Raw genomic sequence first — 22358 nt, 5'->3', positions numbered from 1 at the left:
ATTGAACTTACAACCCTGGGTTTAGCAGGCCAATGCTCAAACCACTGAGCTATCCCTCCCCCATAGGTGGGGATTGAGAGTTTCCTTAAGGAAGAAAATGCAGAAAAGAAAATTGACAAAGACAGGGAAAAAATGTGCCACAAAACCAATGATATACCTGAGATACATCAATTATATTTTCACACTCTGGCCAGATGACAAACTCCCTCCCTACCACAATTTCAACAACCACCACGGCCACACATCCATTAAACTCTCTGGAACACTCCCATACTATCATCAAAACTTCCTGGGCACCACAATCAGCTTCAACAATGGAACACAACAGACCACTATATACAAGACACCCACAGACCACCACACCTACCTTCTTAGATCCAGTAACCACACCAAACGCACAAAGAAATCTGTTGTCTACAGTCAGGCACTCATACCACAGAATATGCTCCAAGGAGAAATGCCCTTTCTGAGATATACACCTTAACACATTCAAAATCACCTTCATCAAACAAGGACACTCCACCAGAGAAGAAGAAGATCACATCATAGAGTGGGCCACCCGAATACTCCAAGAGAACCTGCTTCAATACAGAAATAAAACCCCATCCGACCACACACCTCTAGTTGTCAGCTACCACTTCATACTGGAACCCATACAGGTATCAACAAACAACAACAACTCATTCTCGATGGGGACCGCATCCTATAAGAAATCTTTCCTGAATCTCCTCTTCTGGCCCTCAAACAACCTGACAGCCTCTCCAAGCTCATCAACAGAAGCAAGCTCCCTACAGACCAGGACACACCAACTCAAAGCAGCACCAGACCCTGCCAGAACAAGATGCAAATCCTGAAGACATCTTCTCTCCTACAATGCTTAACACCCTCTACAACATATCTTTCAAGATCCATGGGTCCTACACATGCCTATCACAACATGTGTTCTGCCTCATCCAGTGCACTAAAATTCCCCAACAACTATGTGGGTGAAACCAGACAGTCATTACACTTTTGAATGAACTCACACAGGAAAATTATAAAAAAGAAAGACACCCTATCACCTGTGGTGAACACTTTTCACAAAGCAATCACTCTGTATCTGACCTTTCAGTCCTCATCCTCAAAGGAAACCTGCAAAATATTTTCAAAGATGAGCCTGGGAGCTTAAATTCATAACTTTGCTGGAAACTAAAAATCACGGTCGCAATAGTGAGACTGAATTTATGAATTATTACAACAATCTGTAACACACTAACCCCCCTTTTTTGGTCATATGACTAGAGCGGTGTTAATAGGCCACTTAAGCTTGAATGGTCCCTTAGAATATGTGCTAACTGCTTATGCTAAACTAGCTGTTCAATGTAGCTGTGACACTCCTAGTACCTTTCTCAGACTGAAGAACTCTGAACAGCTCGAAAGCTTGTCTCTCTCACCAACAGAAGCTGGTCCAATAAAATATACTACCTCACACACATTGTCTCTCTAAGGACAGGGAAGAGGCAGAGAAAAAGAGAATGAGGGGGAAAGAGAGAAACAAAGGGAAGAAATAGTAGTATGCCATGGATACAGTACTGAAAAAGTTTATTTAATACAAAAAGCAGGGTGGATAAAAATCAATGATTTTTTTTATTTAAATCGGATTTTTTTGATAAAATGCTTTTTAAGGAAAAAACCTATCTAAAGATAATGTATCTTAATTAAAACTATAGCTCAAAGATATCTCATCATGGAATAGGGATTATAAATTCTAATTCCATAGTACAAAACAATATATTCATGTAATGTTTACGAAATGTTTTGTAAATTAGTTCCAATAGTTCTTGGATTAGGGACCCAATCTTATGGGGTTCCAACGGCTTCTGTACAGATTATTTAGGTTAATCTTTCTATCTACCCAATGGGACTCAGTGCTCAGTCTAGAAGAAACCATTAGAGATGCTTAGTTTTGCAGTTCACAAACTGTGGATTTGTGTCTCCACAGATAACATACTTGTTAACAGCAAAAATGTTTTTAAATAAATAATATATAGAGGTGAGAAATAACAGACCTCAACCCTATTGTCCCTCTGCAAATTTGGGTATACAGAGTCAATCCCTTACCTCTCTCTAAAGTGCAAAGTTTCAAAAAGTTCAGTGAATGATTGTTGGGGGTGGAATAGATCTGGACAAGGAGAAGTCATCTGGAGATAAATGTGAGAAGAGAGGGACAGGCAGTAGAAATAAAAGTGAAACTGTTTGAGCAGCATATTTCAGAAGTCTGGAGGTGTTTCTGAGTGTAGCCTTCATTGATTTGAGGTCTACCATATCATTCTCTCACTAGAAGGGAAAACTTATGTCAGTAACCTATAAAGGCCATAAAAGAGACCCAGTTTGGGAATATTTTAATGAAGTTCCTTTACTTGTGGGTAAGACAGGCATGCACCCAAAATGCAAACAGTGCAACAAAGAAATGCAAGACCCGGTTGCCCGAATGAAACAACATCATGAGAAGTGTTCCTTCTCAGGAGGAACCTGTGTTGAAGATGATGAAAGGAACATGTCTTTAGGTTGGTAAACTTTTTTATTTCATACTTCTTTCTTAAGGACTGCCTATCTTCCTTCTGGACTATTCTTGAATTCTCATGTTTGAGCAAAAAAATATAATTGTTACTCTATGGTACTATCATTTTAGATGCAGTTGTGATAAAAAATAAATAGCTGAACTAGGCAGATCTTCCTTTTACACTTCACCTTTAAAGTAGTACTGAGTGGCAGTGAATGCAATGAGTAATACTAAATGAGCAGTGTGATAATAATAATTAAATAACTGCATTGACTTATTTTGTTTAGGAGAATCCATCCTCAACATAAGAATTCTGAAGAATATCCACCTTCAAGATCATCATCATTTTCTATAGTTTCAGAGTTATCTACCAATGACAGTGCTTCAGACACATCATGTATGTCACATAGCCACAGTATATTACCTGTAGCAAAAAGAAAAACAAAATGTCCATCATTCAGAAACAACCACAGATAAGTTTGTGATAAGAACCAGCAGATTACAAAAGGAGGTAATTGCTGAAAAAACTGCCTGGTTTGTTTATGCACCAAACTCTCCTTTCTGTATGATTGAGAACCCTCACTTCATTAACATGGTTCAGTCATTAAAATCAGGATACAGTCCAAACAACAGAGCAGATGTTGCAGGCAAACTGCTGGATAAAGTGTATGAAAGAGAAATTGAGCAGTGTGCAAAAGGTCTAGCAGGGGGTCTGGGGCAAAGCGGGGGAGCTGCAGCGCTTGTACTCACCCGGCGGTGGTGTGGGTCTTCGGCGGCATTTCTTTCGGCGGCGGGGGGCCCTTCAGTCGCTCCGTGTCTTCGGCAGCACTGAAGGGCCCCCTGCCGCCGAAATGCCGCCGAAGACCCGGACCGCCGCTCGGCCAGAGCTCACGGGGCCCCTGCGGGGCCCCAGGGCAAATTGCCCCACTTGCCCCCCCCTCTGGGTGGCCCTGAGGTCTAGAGGGTAAAATTGTTAACCTGAGTCTTGATAGGTGGAGCAATGTCCACAATGAGCCTATTGTATGTGCTTGTGTTCCTTACAGAAACAATTGATACATCAGGAAATGCACACACAGCAGAATACTTACAAGAAGTAGCAGTAAAAGCTATAACAAACTGGGGGGAAAATTCAAATATCTCGTATGCAGCTTGGTCACAGACAATGCTGCAAATGTATCCAAGATGAGAAGAAATTTAGAAGAGAGTCCCAAGCTAATAACATTCGGCTGCAGTGCTCATTCGATGCACCTCCTAGCCAAAGACTTCAGCGTTCCAGAAATAAAGGCTAATGTTGTTGAAACTGCAAAATACTTCCGTAACAACTACTTTGCAGCAGCTGCTGTGAAAAAAGTGGGAGGAACCAAGCTAACTCTCCCACAAGATGTGCGATGGAACTCAGTAGTGGACTGTTTTGAGCACTATATCAAGAACTGGCCTAATCTGATGACAGTTTGTGAACAAAATCATGAAAAAAATAGATGGCACTGTCACAGCCAAAGTTTTCAACATTGGGCTGAAGAGAAATGTTGAACACACGCTGTGTACCCTGAAGCCTATTTCTGTGGTCTTGAACAAAATGCAGGGAAATAGCTGTTTTATTGCTGATGCTGTTGAAATTTGGAAGGAACTGAGTGAGATGTTAAAAAGACAAATATGCAATGACAGAGTTAAATTACAAGCGTTAAAAGAAATGAATGGGACAAGCACTATCTCCAGGTCATTTTCTTGCAAATATTCTCAATACTCAGTACCAGGGTCAAACTTTAACTGCTGAAGAAGAGGAGTTGGCTATGACATGGACATCCAGCAATCATCCCTCCATAATGCCAACTATAATAAACTTCAGAGCTAAGGGTGAACCATTCAAGAAATATATGTTTGATGATGATGTTTTAAAGAAAGTCACACCAGTGAACTGGTGGAAGTCACTTAAGCACTTGGATTCAGAGACTGTTGAAGTGATAATCTCACTTTTAACAGCAGTAGCTTCTTCTGCCGGTGTAGAAAGAATATTTTCTTCCTTTGGATTAATTCATTCCAAATTGAGAAATCGTTTGGGACCTGAAAAAGCAGGAAAGCTTGTTTTTCTTTTCCAGATTATGAACAAACAGGAAAATGAAAGTGAAGACGCCCGAGTTAGCTGCAGAAGCCAATATTTTAAGTTTCTCATGTTTACCTGGCTGACATAGTCGATTTAATTTTTATTTTTTTTAAATATTTCATTTAACTATTTTAGTTAAAAACAATTTTAACAAAAACAAACCTGATTTTAAAAAACTTGAATGTTTAAATTCAAAAATTCATATGCTTGTTTTGTTAAAATATTATATTTTGCTGTTGAAGAAAAAAATCCTGACTACATAACGTTATTGTTTTAGTTAAATACAACAATTTAAATGTCTATCTGGTGATGTTCTCCTCCTAATACAGCATAGCAAGAAAATCCTCCAAATATTAATGATTAACCTGTTGAATTGGAGATAGTTCACCACCCAGTGACTTCATAAATATCTGCTTCAATTACCTTTGGTAAAGGAAATAACCAAACAATCATTCATTTTCTGATATAACTGTAAAACTAATCTGAAAAGCTTTCAAAATAAATCACTTTAAAAATGTATAGTGTGTACCTTCTAAAAATGAAACCTACATCTATCTCGGAGTTGTGAAGAATACGTATTAAGGTTGTAACAACCAATAAGAATGCACTTTTATATAGAAATCCAAGATTAAATTGAGTCTGACTAGTGATTTAAATCAAATCCACCCTGACAAAAAGGCCAAATTCTCCTTTATTTCTGGAAAAGCCTTCTGTTACTATTAATGGGAGTTCTGCTACATCATCTAGATTTTTACCCTTGCCCAGACTAATTAAAAAATATAACACAGCCCTCTCTACAAAAGTTTGAACCCCGGTTTAAAACATCCCTTGATTACAAGCATCTGCTTTTGAGCTCAAATACACTCCTGGTCTAAATTATCTGTGTGTTTTATTCCAAAATTGTATATAGCGTTCCTACCTTATTAATTCAAACCTAGTTATCTAGCTATGAATATTTCCTACTGAAAAAGAATACACATGAACTTTTATACAAATGAACTTTTTGTATAAACTTTAGTTGTGTTAAAGGTAACCTTAGTTGTGTTTTACTATATTATTACAGGAGAGTTAAATTAGAGGGTTTTTTTTAAATGCCCAATTATTCTGTTTGCTTTTCGCTTAAAACGGACAATGAAACTCAACTGGTCAGTTTCACTTTTAAGCCACACTGCAGGAAAGTATTCACATTCAAACTTTAATTTTTTTTTTAAAGTTCCATTTCCATTACCGTTTTGTAAATCCTCTCTGCTTAAATTAAAATCTAGATTTCAAGTCTTGACTAAATTGGCAGCATCCCTGTAATTTAAAACAAACAAACAAACAAACAAAAAAAGCTATTATGGCTTTCTGCTCAACCATAGTCACTGTTATGATGATGCCCAAAAAGCTGCTGAAACTTTTATTTAGTAAGTCAACATACATCACCTGTTCGAGGCCAACTAATGAATTTACTATTGACAATAGCCGTCTAATACTATGTCCTCATTAATTTAATCAGAAAGTCTAATGAACAAATGTAAAGCCAAAGAGAGTACCTGCAACTCGATCAGGTTTAGAGTTTCTATAGTTACAGCCAACATAGACACGCTCCAGTAACAGTTTTTGCAGTTCTTGGCTTACTGCCACATTATCAGCAAGTTGCAATCCTTCTTCTAATATTAAGTGTAAACTTTGTTTATATCTATGAAGTAAAAGCTTAAACCACCATGCATATTAATACCTGAAACAAGTTTGTATATTTACAAAAGATGAACATGTAATGCCAACTTTAGAGAACGAAGTTATTTTGAAAATACTGCTTTTCACTTACAGACACGCTTACTTGGAAGTATTTTCACTTCTAGGTCTGACCTCTATTTTAAAGTCTCAAACCAGCTGTTATATTCATACAGAATACTGATTCTGCGGTGTGATCATGGGAAGAAGATGCTATCATTCACGTGAGACAGAACATAAGATTTCTGCTGCTGGTCCAGATGAAGTTAAAGACCATAAGATACTCTTTGAGAGTAAGGGAGGTGTAGGGCCTATCTTTATGCCTTTGCCACAAAGGCAGGAAATCATATCCTGGAGAACCTTCCCAAACCATAAGTCACTTTAAAATCCCTGACTGCCTCTACTCAACCCGAGAAAATAGCATCTCCAGATGCGAGGAGTTACTCTGTGAAATACAATAAATCACCTGCTTTTGGAATGACACCAGAGGCCAACATAACCAAGCCAAGGACACAACCATAGACACAATACCCTTCCTTTCAAAAATTTAGCCCTATGACCAAGCAGTAGTCATGAAAGAATTGACAGCAATCAGGGCCGCCACACAAGACTGACCTGCGCCAACTGGATTGCACTAGACATTTCAATCACTACAGCCCAAAATCTAACCTCTCATTTTCTAAGTTAATCAAGAAACTAGCAAAAGACAGTAACCAGACCCATCTGTTATTTACCAGTATGCTGAATTTCTATCATTCAGGTTTCACATTAGGATATGGTACTGAGACAGCATATTATTCTGGTGGACTATCTCCTCCTGCCTAGAGGCAAGGAAAATACATTCATACATACCCCAGTGGACTTTGCTGCTACATTTAGTTTTATTGATCACCAAATATTCCTGTCCTTCTTGCAAGGAGTTGTAGCACTGAACAGAAAGGATCTGAAATGACTCGGATTCTTCCACGCAGATTAAGTATAGACGAACATTTTATGGAACTTTTCCTCTATCTGTGAAACCCTCAACTGCAGAGTCCCACAAGAGTCAATTCTTTACCCCATGTTATTCAACATCTGTATGAAGCTGTTGGGAAAGCTGGTGAGACAATATAGGATGAAGTGCCAGCAGTATGCTGACATTATCCTGTTCTACATTTTCTTTACATAAAAAACAAACACAATCCTAAACAAGGCCAAAACAAATACCTGAGTGAAGAGCAGAGGATAAAGATGAACCCAAGACAGAGAGATGAAGCTGGTAGAAAGAAGAAAGCACTTCAGAGAACCTCCCTCCTCTATAATACCCACAATGATTGAGGGCATTTACTCTCAGATTGATAAATCAACCCGCAACCTTTGGATCCTTTGGGACTCCTCAGTGCTACTGGATACACAGCACAAATAGTAAACGGAAGTAAGTGCCACCATGGCAACTGAGCAGAAAATTGAACCCCAACCTATCAAACATACACCTGGCATCACACACTCATGACTCCAGGCTTGATTATTTATTGCTGCTCATATCCACGAGTCAAGCTACACACCCTGGAAAAGGTTCAACTGCCACAAAGCACTGTAGCAAGACAGGTTGTTGTGAACATATCACTCTGGTGTGCTGTTCTTTGTGCTGGCTTCCCTTGAACAGAGTCAACTTAAATAGAGTTTAGCTTTAATTATACAAGGTTTCTGTTCTGATATTCAAATCCCTTCATGGGATTGGTCCTTGCTACCTGGAAGATCACATTTCTCTCTGTGACTATGACCTCCCACAACAGCTATACTTCCTTTGAAAAACAGAACTATTGATCAATATGAGGAGGTTCATGAGAGGAGGAGACATATTTCCCAGGAACTTGACCTGGACAACAGAATTCAACCCAGCAAAAGACAGGAATGACTATGGAACTAACAACGTTCAGAACTAAATACAAAACTCATTTATTCAACTTAGCTTTCTCTCAGTTTCTTCACATTGAGACATACAAACTAGAAAGCAAACAAAAGACGAAATTAGAAAAGGAGATAAATAAGAGGTGACATGAAGTACACAAAGTAATAAATATATAAAGAAGGAAGATCTGGAGCTTCTGTTCTCTGTCTCAACAAAAGAGCACAGAAACAGTCGATAAGAAATTGTGAGGTGGCAAATTCAAAACTAATTAAAAGAAATACCTTTTACACACTGTGTGATTAGATTGTGGAACTCCTTCTTACAGAATGTCACTGAGACAAAGAACCTAGCAAGATTCAAAGTGTTATAGTGCCAACAAATTTTGAAAGGAATATTTCAGGCATTAAGACAATCTCTAACTATTATCAGTTAGAATGAGACCTTCATAAAGGCCAGATTACCTAACCTTTGCCTACTGCAGGTTTTCTTGCACATTCATCAGAAGCACTATTGTTAGAAACAGGATACTGAACTAAATGGACCATGTGTCCGATATAGTATGACAATTCCTTTCTTCTAAGTACCTAAGAAAAACTAAAAATATAAATTAGAGTATTATTTTTATTATTTCTATTTCTAAATAACTAGGGGATGCTCACATACTATGTGATGAGGATCAAACAAATTGATAATTGCAATATCCTCCCCAACCTTTCTCTTCAACACAAATTTTAATATCCAAAGCTGTAAGTAAACATAAAACGGCCACTCTATTTCTCCTTGACTACATAGTCACTGTATTACTGGGATTTAACTCATTTTAATATGGATCAGCATTCATGTCATGCTCTCCATCAGTACCCAGCCCGGGCCAGGGAAGCGAATGATCCAACCAGCGGACCAAATTTGGTAATGAATCTTGGTCATGTGCACCTGAGGCACATTGTGCATACGCTAAGAAGTTAAATCACTGAAATACCTGGAGTATGAAAAGGCTCTACTTAAAGTGCTAAAGTGTTTATTAGATAGATAGATAGATAGATAGATAGATAGATCTTTCTGTACTGACAATTCTCTAACAAACATCAAAATGATTATAAAGTCACCACAGCTTTAAATAGGGAGAGAAAACATCTTTCATGTCCACCTATACAATACTCCCAGTACAAAAGAGCTATTTAGTATATTAATACATTACTTCTTAAAGGCAGCACAAATACATCCTACAAAACGTATTTTTACAGTTAGACTGGGTTTGTAACTTTTCGAACAACTCAACTACATAAGGAAATTTAATAAAGAGAAAGACAAAATACAAAGTCCTACTGTTGCTTGCACCAGTGGAAAATCTGACTTACCAGTAATTGGCATTGTACAAGCATAGGTAAGCAGAATATGGCACATAATTTTGTTAAGTGGTTTAATATTTCTGCAAATTGTTGAAATGAAAGGATTAACTAAATTAGTGGATACTAATGAGTTTGGATTTAGGGCCTATCATTCGACAAACTGTTTCACTCATGGTACTTACTGGCCTTTCAAGTGTCTAAAATGAATAGTTTAACAAAATTAATTAAGTGATAGTATTGAAAACAGCACTTAAATCTACCAACCACAGGACAACTAACCTCTAGGTTTTCAGAGTACATGCGCCATTGTCTCTTAGATTGCTAATTTACCTTTGTATGACAAAATTCTTGTTGTTTTATCTTGAGGATGGTGGTGTTCTGCAATGTCTGGAGTTGGACACATTATTATTATCTTTAGATATATTATCAGTGCACGGTTTTAATGATCTATATGCAAATAACATACATGTTTTTGTTTCTTTTGCCATGGATTGTGGTTTGGGTTTTTTTGTTTTGGGTTTTTTTTGTTTGTTTGTTTTTGAGGCTATCTGGCATCATTTTTCACAATGATTTCCGGACATTAGACCTTGAAGGTTTTTTGCTTGGTTCTAACAACCACATTCTCAAGATAATATGGGAATGGGCAGCATAGACATGCTTTTAAAAACACCTCTGGCATTTGTTTCTCTTATCTTTGGGAGTTCCAGACATGCACTGGAAGCTTGAAACCTAAGAATTCACTGATGATACTATCTTTGCAGAAAAGATATTTTCTTCCAAAAGCTGAATAAAATCAATTTATAAAAATGTATGTAAACGAGATAACTCAAACTGAGACAGATATAGTAGGCAACTATTAATCAGTACAAAGATTGACATGTGTTACAGCATCTTGAACAAACAGAAGTCATTTTCGCTGTTCATTCTGGGCTTCCAATGATCCATATCAAGCTTTTAAAATTATTAAGACAATTATTTTCTCCATCATTTCAAAATTATGCACTTCGTGTTTTTAGATCAAGAGTGTCAAACCAACCATTTGACTTTGTTTGATAAAGTCATGTAAAATGTAACTCAGGCAGACAAAACTCATTGTTCCAACAGCAATAATACCATATAAATATTTCTATATTGTTGCCCATTCTGAATGTTTAAACAAGTGTACTTATATCCTCCTGCTAGAACTCTGATGATTTTTCCTATGGTTTGGAAGTGAACTTAATTATATGGAAACCAATATTTATGATCTGTATGGTCCTTTTACTTCAAAATACTGTACAAATATTAATAGTCAATATTCTATGAAAAGGGTATTATACTACATGGTAATTGTCTCAGTCAGAGTGCAGGGATATTGTATAGTTTTAAACAGACTCATCAATGGACACAAATTATACAATCCAATTGGTAGAGGGGTTCTGATCTGTAGGATGACTACACTTCTCAATAACAGTACAGCAATCGTATAAAATCCCATCCTTTCAATACTCCCTAGCCTATACCCACAAATATAGATGCCTCAACTTCTGACCATTCCCACTGTGTCCAGAGTTTTTCCCCCAACTCTCTCGGTTTTTAGTTTATGCACTGAATCACAAGAGGTTAGACAGAAGAAAAATACAAGGAATATAATATAATGGTGGCTGTTCTGATTATTCACATAAACGTTAGTACTTTTCTGTAATTGGGGCAATTACATCCTCAAATTAATTATTCACTGTGTAGAAGTATTTTCTTTTATTAGCTTTAAATGTGTTACCTTTCAATTTAACTGAATGTCCCTTTGTTCTTATAGTATGATAAAGCATCAAAATGAAACCCTGATATCTTCTTTATATTATTGTTCTATAACAGGGTTGATTGATTTAGATCAAAGTGATTTAAATCACCAATTTTAATCATGATTTAAATCAGGAAGCAGAAAATCTATATTTAAATAATCGATTTTAATCACATTTTGCATTTGCACTTCAGTTATTTTTCTAAAGACAGGTTAATTCTCATTGGATGGTAACCATTAAAAACAGCAATTAAATACAGTCTTTACACTAAATTTAATGCTTCTTTTTGCTAACAAGGAGGATACACAATAGCTATACATATTTAAGCAATATAGGTTAACTTTTTACTAAACGATTCATATTTGATTTGAGATTTTTGTCGAGTTGGATTTGGACAGAAATCCAAATTAAATTAAAAACTACCTTAAGTGTGCTAGTTCCATAAGAAAAAAGTTTGTCAAAACATATTTTTAAATACAAAACAACTGATTTATTAAACAAAAGGAGATATTATTTGTAGTTAGCAAATTGGACTGATTGTTTCTGGTCACCATGGCCTTCAAGACTTGAGACGTAGTGAATCTCATCCTCCCATACAAAGCTTTTATTCAGCGATTGTAAGAGGAAGGAGCTTTCCTAATATTTCAACTGGCAATTACTTTAACTTTGAATTAACTAGTATTGACTGAACAAGTTGAATAAACTGAAATTAAGAAAATATTCTCTGCATCTGTGTTCAAGATACTTAGTGATTTCCATCACTTCAGTGGGGTCTGACTTTCTTTAAAACTTTGCAGCAAACATGTACTGCTTTAAATCAAATACAAAAAAAAATAGATTATAATAAATGTAGGCGTTAACATAGGTTGTCAATTTTAATTTTTTTTTAAGTAAACCTGTATTTAATGTAAAGTTTGATTTGTATTTAATCAATTTTTCCATCTACTCTTTTATAAACCTATATCACACCTAATCTTATTCATCTCTTCTACAATAAACAGTCCCACTCTTTTTAATGTTTATTCATACTTCTAGTCATCATTTCATCCATCTCAAGAAGACCCTTTCAAGTTCTGCTCTCTTTTTCAGAAATGATGACGACCAGAACTAAAGGTGAAGGCATATCAATTACATTATGGAAGCACCAGTCTATATATTGTATTGCAGTTGAGAACAGTTTTGCACTTCAAGCAGATTCAACCACTTTGTTACATATAAAAAATAGAATATATCCATTTGGAAATTATGGCACACGAAGAATAAAACAAATATTCTGAGGATTTATAGGTTAAAGTTAAATTTAAGTGACTAAGAAATTTAGCAGCCTGTATCAGACCATTTTGTCCTAAATTATCTTAATGAAGTAACAGAAACTTTGTGGAAGAGCATAGCAGCAAGGTTCCCCAAACAAATCAGCAGGACACAGTTCAGAGGAGTTTAGCAAAACGAGTGCTAATAATTTATTCTACATAAAAGAAAAAAAAAACAAGCTAAAGAACAACAATGACAACGGATACTTTTCCATAACATCAGTCCATTTACTCATTCAAAGTACTCTATACATCTTGTAACTGGCCCAGTTTCCTCCATGTGACCCTTCCTCACCTGCCCTGCAACTTATTCTGCCTTTGGACCTAGGAGTTTTATAGAAGGCCTCTTCTGCTGTGCAAAGGGTTCTGGATAGAGAAAAGTCCCTCTCTGGGTGACTGACAGTTTGACTAGACAATCAGCTCTCTTTTCCCTCACTCCTGGTTCTATAAAGTCTTCATCCCACTATATTCTTCAAACTTTAAGTATGTAGTAGAACCTCAGAGTTACAAACAACCTCCGTTCCTGAAGTTGTTTGTAATTCTGAACAAAACATTATGGTTGTTCTTTCAAAATTTACAATTGAACACTGACTTAATACAGCTTTGAAACTTTACTATGCATAAGAAAAATGCTGCTTTTAAATGAAACAAGCACAGAAAGAGTTTCCTTACCCTATCAAATCTTTTTTTAAACTTTCCCCCTTTTTTTTTAGTAGCTTATATTTAACACAGTACTGCTCTGTACAGTATTTGCTTTTTTTTTTGGGGGGGGGGGGGGGGGAGGAGGTCTCTGCTGCCCCATTGCATACTTCCAGCTCCAAATGAGGTGTGTGATTGACCGGTTAGTTCATAACTCTGGTGTTTGTAACTCTGAGGTCCTACTGTAGTTAAAACCCACTGAGATTCAGGTCTTGGCTACACTGGCGCTGTACAGCGCTGCAACTTGCTGCGCTCAGGGGTGTGAAAAAACACACCCCTGAGCGCAGCGAGTACAGCGCTGTAAAGCGCCAGTGTAATCAGAGCCTGCAGCGCTGCAAGCTATTCCCCTCGGAGAGGTGGAGTACATACAGCGCTGCGAGAGCCCTCTCACAGCGCTGAACATACAGAGCTGTGAAGTCCCGAGTGTAGCCAACGCCCTAGTTTAATTCTCAACCTGGGGTCTGTGGCACCCTGGGGGTCTGCGTGCCCTTTCAAGGGGGCCGCAGCACTCCCTGCGGGGTTGAAGCCGGGAGGCGTAGGGCTGAAGCCCCGATCCCTGGTGCCTCCACGTGGGGCTGAAGTTAAAAGGCACTGGGGGCAGCTCCACACCTCCACCTCCCCCATCTCTTCTCCCGCCCTCTTGCCAGGTCAGAGGTGGAAGTGAGGGGCAGCTGCTGCTCTCGCTGGTGCCATAGAATAGGCAGCGGCAGCGTTCCCTCCTCTCCTGCTGATGCCCCAGGTTGAAGCTGCTCCTCAGCTCCCAGCCTCCTTTGTTCCCCCAGAGGCAGCCGGTAAGAGTGTTGTACTTAAAGTACCGCACAGGATCTTTTCAGAGGGTATAAGGCAAAAAGCCACATTTATTAGTAATACATGTATTACTTAACACTGTATCATATGCATATGATCTATATTACACTCAGGCACTCACATACACACACACACACAAGCATACTCTGTCTTGTTGTTGTTACCAATTAGTTGCCCCCCTTAACTGCACTGGCCAGGTGAGTTAGATGGGGGAGGGGTGGAGCCGGGTTTCTGTCGATCCGGATCAATGCTCCCATGTTGACAAGACGAGACCCAGGGTCCTCTGCAAGACACCTCACATTTATAGCAGCTTCCCTCTCACGCAAATCTGTACCAGATTCAAAATCTGTGTCTGTGTCCGTTGGATGCTGCTTCCTCTGGGTGTTGTCCCAATGCTGTTCAAAGAGGGTGTTTTCAAAAGAAGGTGCTTGCTTCTAACCCCCTAGGCCGTCAATATGTCTGCTTTTCTTTAGTGAGCCCACTTGTCCTTGGATCTGGTTCCCAGCCCCTCTCCAACTGCTGCAGCTGTCTGGAGGTGCTTGCCTTCCAGGCCTTGCTCATTCACACCTCATTCATTCAACAGGGCAATTGACTAAGGGAGTTGGGGGGGGGGGGGAATCTTATTCTACTCCTAGCAAAAAGACATTTTTCTTCTACTTTAACTATCCTTAGAGGCTATAACATTATACCAAGGCTTAACACAAAGTTTCTACATGAGGCTTTGATATACAGAAGACATATGAAGAGGCACAATGTAAAGTCATATGAAAATTATCAGAGATTTATCTATCCCTCCAGGTGGGGACACCCAGCTCCCCCTCCAAGAACAGGGACTGCAGGGGAGTCCTCCCTGCACACAGCCCCTAATACCCCTCTCCCTACACCCGGAGGCTACACCCTCCCTGCACCCTGAACTACTCCCTGCCTGCACACAGCCCCTAGCTACCTCCCTGCCTGCACACAGCCCCTAACCCCCCCACACCTATAACCACCCCATGTGCACACAGCCCCTAGCTACCCCCTCCCTGCACCCTAAACTGTTTTTAAACTTTTTGAGCTAAGCCCCCCACCTTTGAGTTATAATTTTTGGTTGTGCCCCCCCCCCCCCTCCAACCCAGACAGGCTTGGTGCCCTGCTGAGGTGAGTCAAGGGGTGGAGATGGCACTCCCTCCCTGGACCCCACCATGCGGAGGTGGCTCGAGCCCCGCTGGCCCCTTACTCCCAATAGAAGTCAAACTACACATAAGCCCAAGGTCCCTGCCCTGAGCACCATCCCGCACCGGGCCCTGGAGTTTTTATAGCATGTTGAGGGGGGCCTCAGAGAGAGAAAGGTTGAGAACCCCTGATAGTTCACAGGCTATGTTGCCCTCTTTCAAAATGCCTGCCACCTGCTATTGTTCTCACTAGGACTGAAGCAAACTGGAATACACAGTTAAGGCTTCCAAACAACCTGAACGCCACCCCGTAGTGACATAAGGGGAAAAAATTAAAATTCAATGTCTAAAAATCATTTTAATCTAATCTGGTACTACAAACACTATTACGTACTAGTCACAATTCTACGATTACTGCATGGCACCACTATGAGTTAAAGCTGTTTGAGTGCCTTAACTGTGTATTTCCATACCTTAACTTAACAAGTTTGGATTTCTTTTAAGTTTGGTCTTAGGCCAGAATTTCCTGGGTTTATTACATTTGTTTTGGGGATAACAACATCACTGTGATGTTTTTGCCTTTAAAAAACTGTGTATTGGGTAAGGTACCTTAATTCCAGTTTAATAGATTTTTTTTACTTGGACATAATATATAGCAGCAAAATATGCTCAGTATTTTCTATCCTTTTATTATACATACAAAAGTTGTATTTTGCATGTCTCTGCTGCACAATGATCAGATATTTTATTAAGCTGCCCACAGTAACACCTAAATCTTTAAAGTGAGTTTAGCAATCAATTATGTGTACATGTAGCTCAAGTTATTCCTTCCACTGTACATTTCCTTATTACCATATGTTTGCCAACATGGACTTTCACGTGACATCAGGCTGCTCATTCACCTAGCACAGCTCTGACGTTCCATACATTCTTTTATCATCTTGACTATCCTAAGAGACTGTATCATCTGAAAACTCTGCCACCTCCCTGTTCACTCCCTTTTCCAAATCCCCAGTTAACAGAGTAAATACTAGTCCTAGCTCAAAGCTGGGCACCATAAACTCTCTTGCCATGTTGAAAATTAACCACGTATTTCAACTTTTTGTTTTTTGACTCTTAGCCAGTTTCTGCTTCAGGCCAGAATTCCACCTCTTTCCCTGAAACGACTCAGTTTATTTCAGAACGTTTTTATCGTTGATTTAGTCAGCAGCTTTATGAAAATCCAACTAAACTGTGTTTCCATTCCCCCTTTAGCCACTGTTTTTGTAGACATTCTACCCAGGCCAGCATGTAGCCAACATGTCAGCTTCAGTGCTGTTGACACACAGTCTGCGTGCCCGCCAGACACACTCCGAAATGGCAGTGGGAAGTCAGAGGTAACAGCCCAGCTGTGCCCCGGCCGAGCGAGAGAAGCTTTAGACTCAGCCCACGGGTCCGATCACATAGCGGATGTCGCGGCGGGCCGTCTGCTGCGTCCCTGGCGCACAAACCTGTCGGGACACATTCTTGAGGATACGGTGTCCGGGCCAGGAATGCAGCCTGAGCGGCCCCGCTGCAAACTCAGCGCCTGGCTGGGGCTGGGGCTTCCCGGGACCCCAGCGCCTCCTCCCCGCGGCGGGCAGCATCCCTGCGAGGCCACCGCTCCACACCTGGCCCGTCTGCCTGGGACGGGCCCGGCCGCCAAGCGAGGGCCCCGCGGGGCGAGGGCCGGAGCCAGGGCTCGGCAGCCTCGCGGCTGCTCCGGGGGGGGGAGCTGCGGCCCGCCGGGGGTGGGGGCCGGTCGCGCGGGGCCGGTCGCGGCCCAGCCCCGCCCCCCGCACTCACCCTTGGAGTAGAGAGACTTGGGGGACTCGAGGTCGAGGTCGGCGCTGAGCAGAGAGATGAAGTCCGAGGGCATCGCAGCTTCGCGGCCCGGCAGGGGCTGGGGGGCCGCCGGGAGGAGGGGCGCTGCTGCCTCCGCCGCCCCGGCGCGGGGAGGGGAGACACCGGGAGCCGAGAGGGCGCGCCGCGCTCACTGCGGCCCGGGCTAGGCCAGGGGCTTCACGCGCTGTCAGGCTCGGGCTCGGCCGCCGCTGACAGGAATCCGGCTGCTGCCAACGGAACGGTCCAGACCGCCCCCTCCGTTACTGCTCTGCGCATGCGTCAACCGAAAGGGCTCCGGAGGGGTGGCGCACATCGAGGACTACTGCTCGGGCGACTTGCGCATGCGCTCCCGAGAGGAGACGAGGGAGGGGGAGAATAGGAACGGGAAGAGCCGCAGGTCAGCTATTTTGCACATGCGTAGACTGACCCAGTCAGCCTGCCCATTTTCACTCCTAGTTGTGTCATTCTGCGCATGTGCCTGCCCACGGGTCCAGTGGCGAGAGGGTCTTGTGCTCAACTAGTGGGCGGCCCACGAGTGAGGTTCCACGCATGCGCAGTTTCTGGACGCTGGGGGAGATGTTCTACCAGCGAGCGAGTAGCCGGGTCCGTGTGACTGAACGGAGGGAGGAGGCGAGAAGAGCCTTAGCTGGGCCTGGGCCGGGAGAGGGCGAAGCGTCGAGAACAGCCGCAGGGCCTGCTGAGGGGGCAGGCGGGACGGGGGGAGCAGCCAGGCCAGGCCCGGCCCAGGGGATCCTGAGTGCGCAGGGGGCTGGGCCGGCCAGTGTCAGTGGGGACAGCTGGAGGCTGCCAGTTAAATCATAGGGAGGGGGGGGGTTATGTTGTGCCTCAAGCAGCCATGGGGTGAAGGGGGGATGGGGTGACGCTAGGGCTGCCAACTTCCTAATCGCACAAACCAAACTCCCTAGTCACGCCCCCTCCGCTCACTACACCCCCCAGTGGCTCGCTCTTTCACTGGGCGTGGGAGGGGGTGAGGACTCTGGGCTGGGGCCAGAAATGAGGGGTTCGGGGTGTGGGAGGGGCCTCCAGGCTGGGGGTGGGAGTCAAGGGATTTAGAGTGTGGGAGAGTGCTGGGGGTTGGGGTGTGGGAGAGCATAAGGGCTCTGAGGTGGGGCTGGGGATGAGGAGTTCAGGGTGTGGAAGGGGGCTCTGGGCTGGGGCAGGAGATTGGGGCACAGGCTTACCTCTGGCAGCTCCCGGTCAGTGGCAGAGCAGGAGTGCTAAGGCAGGCTTCCTGCCTGGCCTGGCATCGTGGACTGCACTGCACCCTGGAAGCGGCCAGCAGCAGGTCTGGCTCCTGGGCGGAGGCACGCAAACGGCTCTGCGCACTGCTCTTGCCCACAGACGCTGCCCCCCCAGCTCCCATTGGCCGGAGTGCGGAGCCAGTGCTCAGGGCAGGGGCAGCACACGGAGCCCCATGGCACCCCCTCCCCCTGTCTAGGAGCCAGATCTGCTGCCTGCTTCCGGGGCACAGCGCAGTGTCAGAACAGGTAGAGACTAGCCTGCCTTAGCTGGGCAGCACCACTGACCGGAGCTGCCAAAGTCCCTTTTCCACTGGTTGTTCTGGTCGAAAAACGGACACCTCATCACCCTAGGACTAGGTGAATCCCCTGGCGGTTTATGTTGTCATGTAGCCTGAAAAGCATGAAGCAGCTCCTCTCTGACCCTGTGCAGCTCTGGGGCAGGTGTACTGAATGCTAGTCAGATGGTCTCTGGTGAAGTAAGGCCCCTTTCTGCTGCACATTTGGCCACACTGACTAAATCATCCCTGATGGAGGAATGAAAGAGGTAAAAGCAGAACAAGGTGGGAATGCTAGCTGCCACCAGGCAAAGGTGAGAGAGAGCTAGAGGACCCACATAGGTAAGGCTGTGGGGATCTTTGTTCCTCTTCTTATGCTGTAGCTTTTCACCCTCGGGTACAGACCATAAGAGCTAAATTTTCTCCCCCCAGCAAGAGTTTGAAGGAAATCAGTCAAAGCTGCAAAGAAGTTGGAGGAAAACCATTCCAGAGCTGTAGAAAAATGCCACATTTGCTGGAGTTTGAAGTTTATGACTCTACTTCAAACCTGATTTCCTGTGATATGTTAGAACTTGTCATGGACTGGTTCCCCCATGAAATTGGGAAGGGTTGATGAGGTTTAGGTTAGAATGTTACTAAATATTAATCGTAATCTTTTTGTGTGTCAGCGCTCTTGTACCACAATCTACCATAGCATTGTATGTCAGCCCATGTGCTGCTAGTTTTTTTTTTTTTTTCTTTAATTAAACAGGATGTTCCAGGCCTCCATCTCTTGAACTGCTGAATCTGGTCCTAATGACAATCAGCCTCAGGACTCGGACTAAACAGCTGCTCTGTGAAGGTAGATGCTACAAAGGCCCCAAAATTACTATTTGTTTTTAAAACTAACAACTTTGAGCTTTCATTCTTTACAAGGATATCCTGCTTGGTCCTTCTCCATGCAACTAGTTGGTATCTTATATCCCAAATCAATTATATGTACATACGTACTACTACAGGTGTGGGTAAGAGAGCCCTTTCCTTGAAAGGTGAAAAAATGCAAGAGAATGGGTGACCTATCAAAGAAACTTCAGCCCAGAGTTTAAATGATTTGCCTGGGGTTTTGCAAATTTGATCTTAACAAGCAGCTAAGAGCATAAATACTTTTAGAAAAGATACGAGAATTGGGGAGAGGGAACGACACTGCAGTTGGCTATACCAAGAAGACCGTACCATACAAAATCTGCGGAAGAGCACTAAAATGAGCAGAGTGAGTGAAAAATTCTTGGATCATCAAGGTGCAGGAGAGACCACAGGATAGCATAATCAACTACCCAGAAGTCTGGAATGACAAATATAATTAAAACTAAGATTCCCAAGTATTCTCTAGTGAAAAACTTCATTATGCCAAGAGCATGGTATCCAGGCAGAGATGCAATCTCCTCCTGGGAAATTTTCTACTAAGAGGGAGAAAAACTATTGAGAAAGTAAATAACAGGGAAGTGTTGAAACTAGTGACCAAAGTATACTTGAAATAAACACACTGAAGAAAGACTGTGTTCACAGAAGGTATGGATTTCAAGAAAGCAAATATTGGGGAATTAAGAAAGTTAGTGAATAATAGGTGATGTCAAGTATTAAAATTCACCAATGTGAAAGAAGGCTGAGGAATCTCAAGACTTCTTAATTGAGATTACGATTCCTCTGATGAAGAAGAAATATGGAAAAAAAAGAAGCAATGAGTGTGGATGCACAAGACACTGATCCAAAATGATGAGAACCTGCACTGGAAATGGAAAAGGGAACAAAAGACGACTGTACCATACAAAATTTCAAGGTAAAAGAAGAAAGCTGAGGACAGCAAAACAAAAAGACCACGGAACTTCTTCATATTAAGAAGATAAGTCTACACTAAGGGCAACATATTGAATACAGACACTGCCTGCCCAGCTAGCACAGGTATCAATAGCAGTGAAGACAGTGAGGCCTTGCTTAGGTGAGTTGAGTCTAGAAATGTCAGAACTCTAGGATGGATACCCTACACGGCTTGCCACGTGCCAAAGCAGTGCCTCCCATTTCTATGCTGCTATTTTTAGCAATGTAGTGGTCTGCTGCTTCCCGCTGCCGGAGCCTTTTCCTGCCACAGTGAAAGGCTCAGGGTGGGGGAGAGCAATGGGAGTTCCTGGAGCCTTCCCTACTGCCAGAGCCTTTCACTGCCATGTGTAGCCACACACCACCATGTGGACACAGAATGCCTTTCACTGCTGCATGTAACTACAACTGTAAGTGTGAACAAGGCTAAAGAGAATAAATTAAAAATACAAATATTTAAAAAGGCATTTTAATGAGCACGCCTAAAATGGCTGAGCTACTGAACTACTACTCAAAATTCTATCTTTAAACAAATGACTAGTATAGAAAAATAAATAAAGACTTTATGACTATAGTGTAACCCCCCCCCCCCTTTCCTCCCTGTGTTACTTGGGAACAGGCAACACTCACCTGGGTGCCTGATGCTGTTGACAGTAAAGGAGATCCTGAGTATCCCAGTGCTGATATTGGATAGGTGGGAATCCTCTATCCACCCCTCTGCTGCAGTCCTTTTACTTGTAAAGGAAATTAAAATTGGTGGTGCCTCTGCCTGGCTGGGCCCTGTACGTACTCAATGGTTTGCCTTGGGAGCCTCCTGGTATAAATCTAAACTAATCCATGCAATGGGTCTAACTCAAAAATACCAATTCTAAACAATATACACTTAGATTGGAGTTAACACATCTTTACTTAACAGTTTAAGAAAACATAACAGACTGAAATTAAATGTCACCACTAATTTAAATCAGTAGGGGGCAGTTCAATAAATCAATTAAATACAGTTTACAGTAGTAAATTAAATGTATCTAACTTGCATTTACACTGCCACCATTTACCCTACCTCTGAGTGAACTCTCCTCTGGATTTCAGAGGTCTAACCGCTTGCGTGGGTGCGCTTGAGAATCTTGAAGCTGGGGAATCATTCCAGGCAAGGCAACAAGAGGTAGAGCAATTCTAATTTGGAATCATTCTAAACTGCACAATCCCTCTGAAGATGGGAATTGTTTTAACCAGATGTCAGCAACCCTGGGTCTGGTTACATAAGTCCATTCCACCTCTTCTCAGACCCAGACAACACCTTACAGTCTCTTCACTGTCCCCCTTCCCTTGCAAGTATTTTCCCAAACAAGGGTGTTGGGTACTCACATTGCCTTTACTGGAGGCCCTCCTCAGTCAGTTTTGGGCACAGCAACAGTCTCTGCCCTGGCTCCCAAGCAGGCTCTCAGCGGTAGCTTCTGGCTTCCTATCAGAAGATCCTGGTTTGGACAAAGCTCCATCAAGCAATCTCAGCTCCTCTCCCCAAATGGAGCCCACTGCATGCTCTACCTGGCTAGAGTATAGGAGGAAGTTAGTTTCTCTCTCTCCCTGAAGGCATCATGGGATTTGTAGTCTCAAAGGTTGGATTGCAACACTCAGGGTCTTCCCAACAAAACACTCCCAATTAAGTTCAGAGGCCTGTATAGTAAAGGGTAGTTATCAATAAAAGCATGTAAGGAAAGATGTGGGGAAACTGACTATACATAGTACTGTACAAATAA

The 22358-nt window shown here is 42.1% G+C and overlaps 1 protein-coding gene and 1 long non-coding RNA gene across 6 annotated transcripts in view; one reads left to right on the top strand and one right to left on the bottom strand.

The window, feature by feature from the left end:
- Positions 1-22358, bottom strand: part of NFAT5 (nuclear factor of activated T cells 5) — a 149252-nt gene that overhangs the window by 115433 nt on the left and 11461 nt on the right. The window contains exon 1 of one of the 5 annotated variants that reach the window (XM_042852038.2): positions 21967-22153. The exons of 2 other annotated variants lie outside the window; for them this stretch is intronic. Coding sequence is in view for 1 of the 3 variants with exons in the window: in XM_005310573.5 (XP_005310630.1) it covers positions 17175-17247 (73 nt within the window). In the remaining 2 variants the exon portion in view is untranslated. Of the gene's footprint in view, positions 1-17174; positions 17310-21966; positions 22154-22358 lie in introns of those variants that run through there. 2 more of the 5 variants (XM_005310573.5, XM_065567677.1) reach the window with 2 other exon arrangements.
- LOC135975689 (uncharacterized) lies at positions 17656-22090 on the top strand. The gene is made up of 2 exons (XR_010592685.1): positions 17656-17816; positions 19502-22090. It is a non-coding gene; the product is annotated as an uncharacterized LOC135975689 (long non-coding RNA).

The sequence above is a fragment of the Chrysemys picta genome, chromosome 14 (assembly GCF_011386835.1).
Source record: "Chrysemys picta bellii isolate R12L10 chromosome 14, ASM1138683v2, whole genome shotgun sequence".
NCBI classification, from domain to species: Eukaryota; Metazoa; Chordata; order Testudines; family Emydidae; genus Chrysemys; species Chrysemys picta.
Note: the sequence above shows the minus strand (reverse complement) of the source record. Positions and strands in the feature narration are given on the sequence as shown.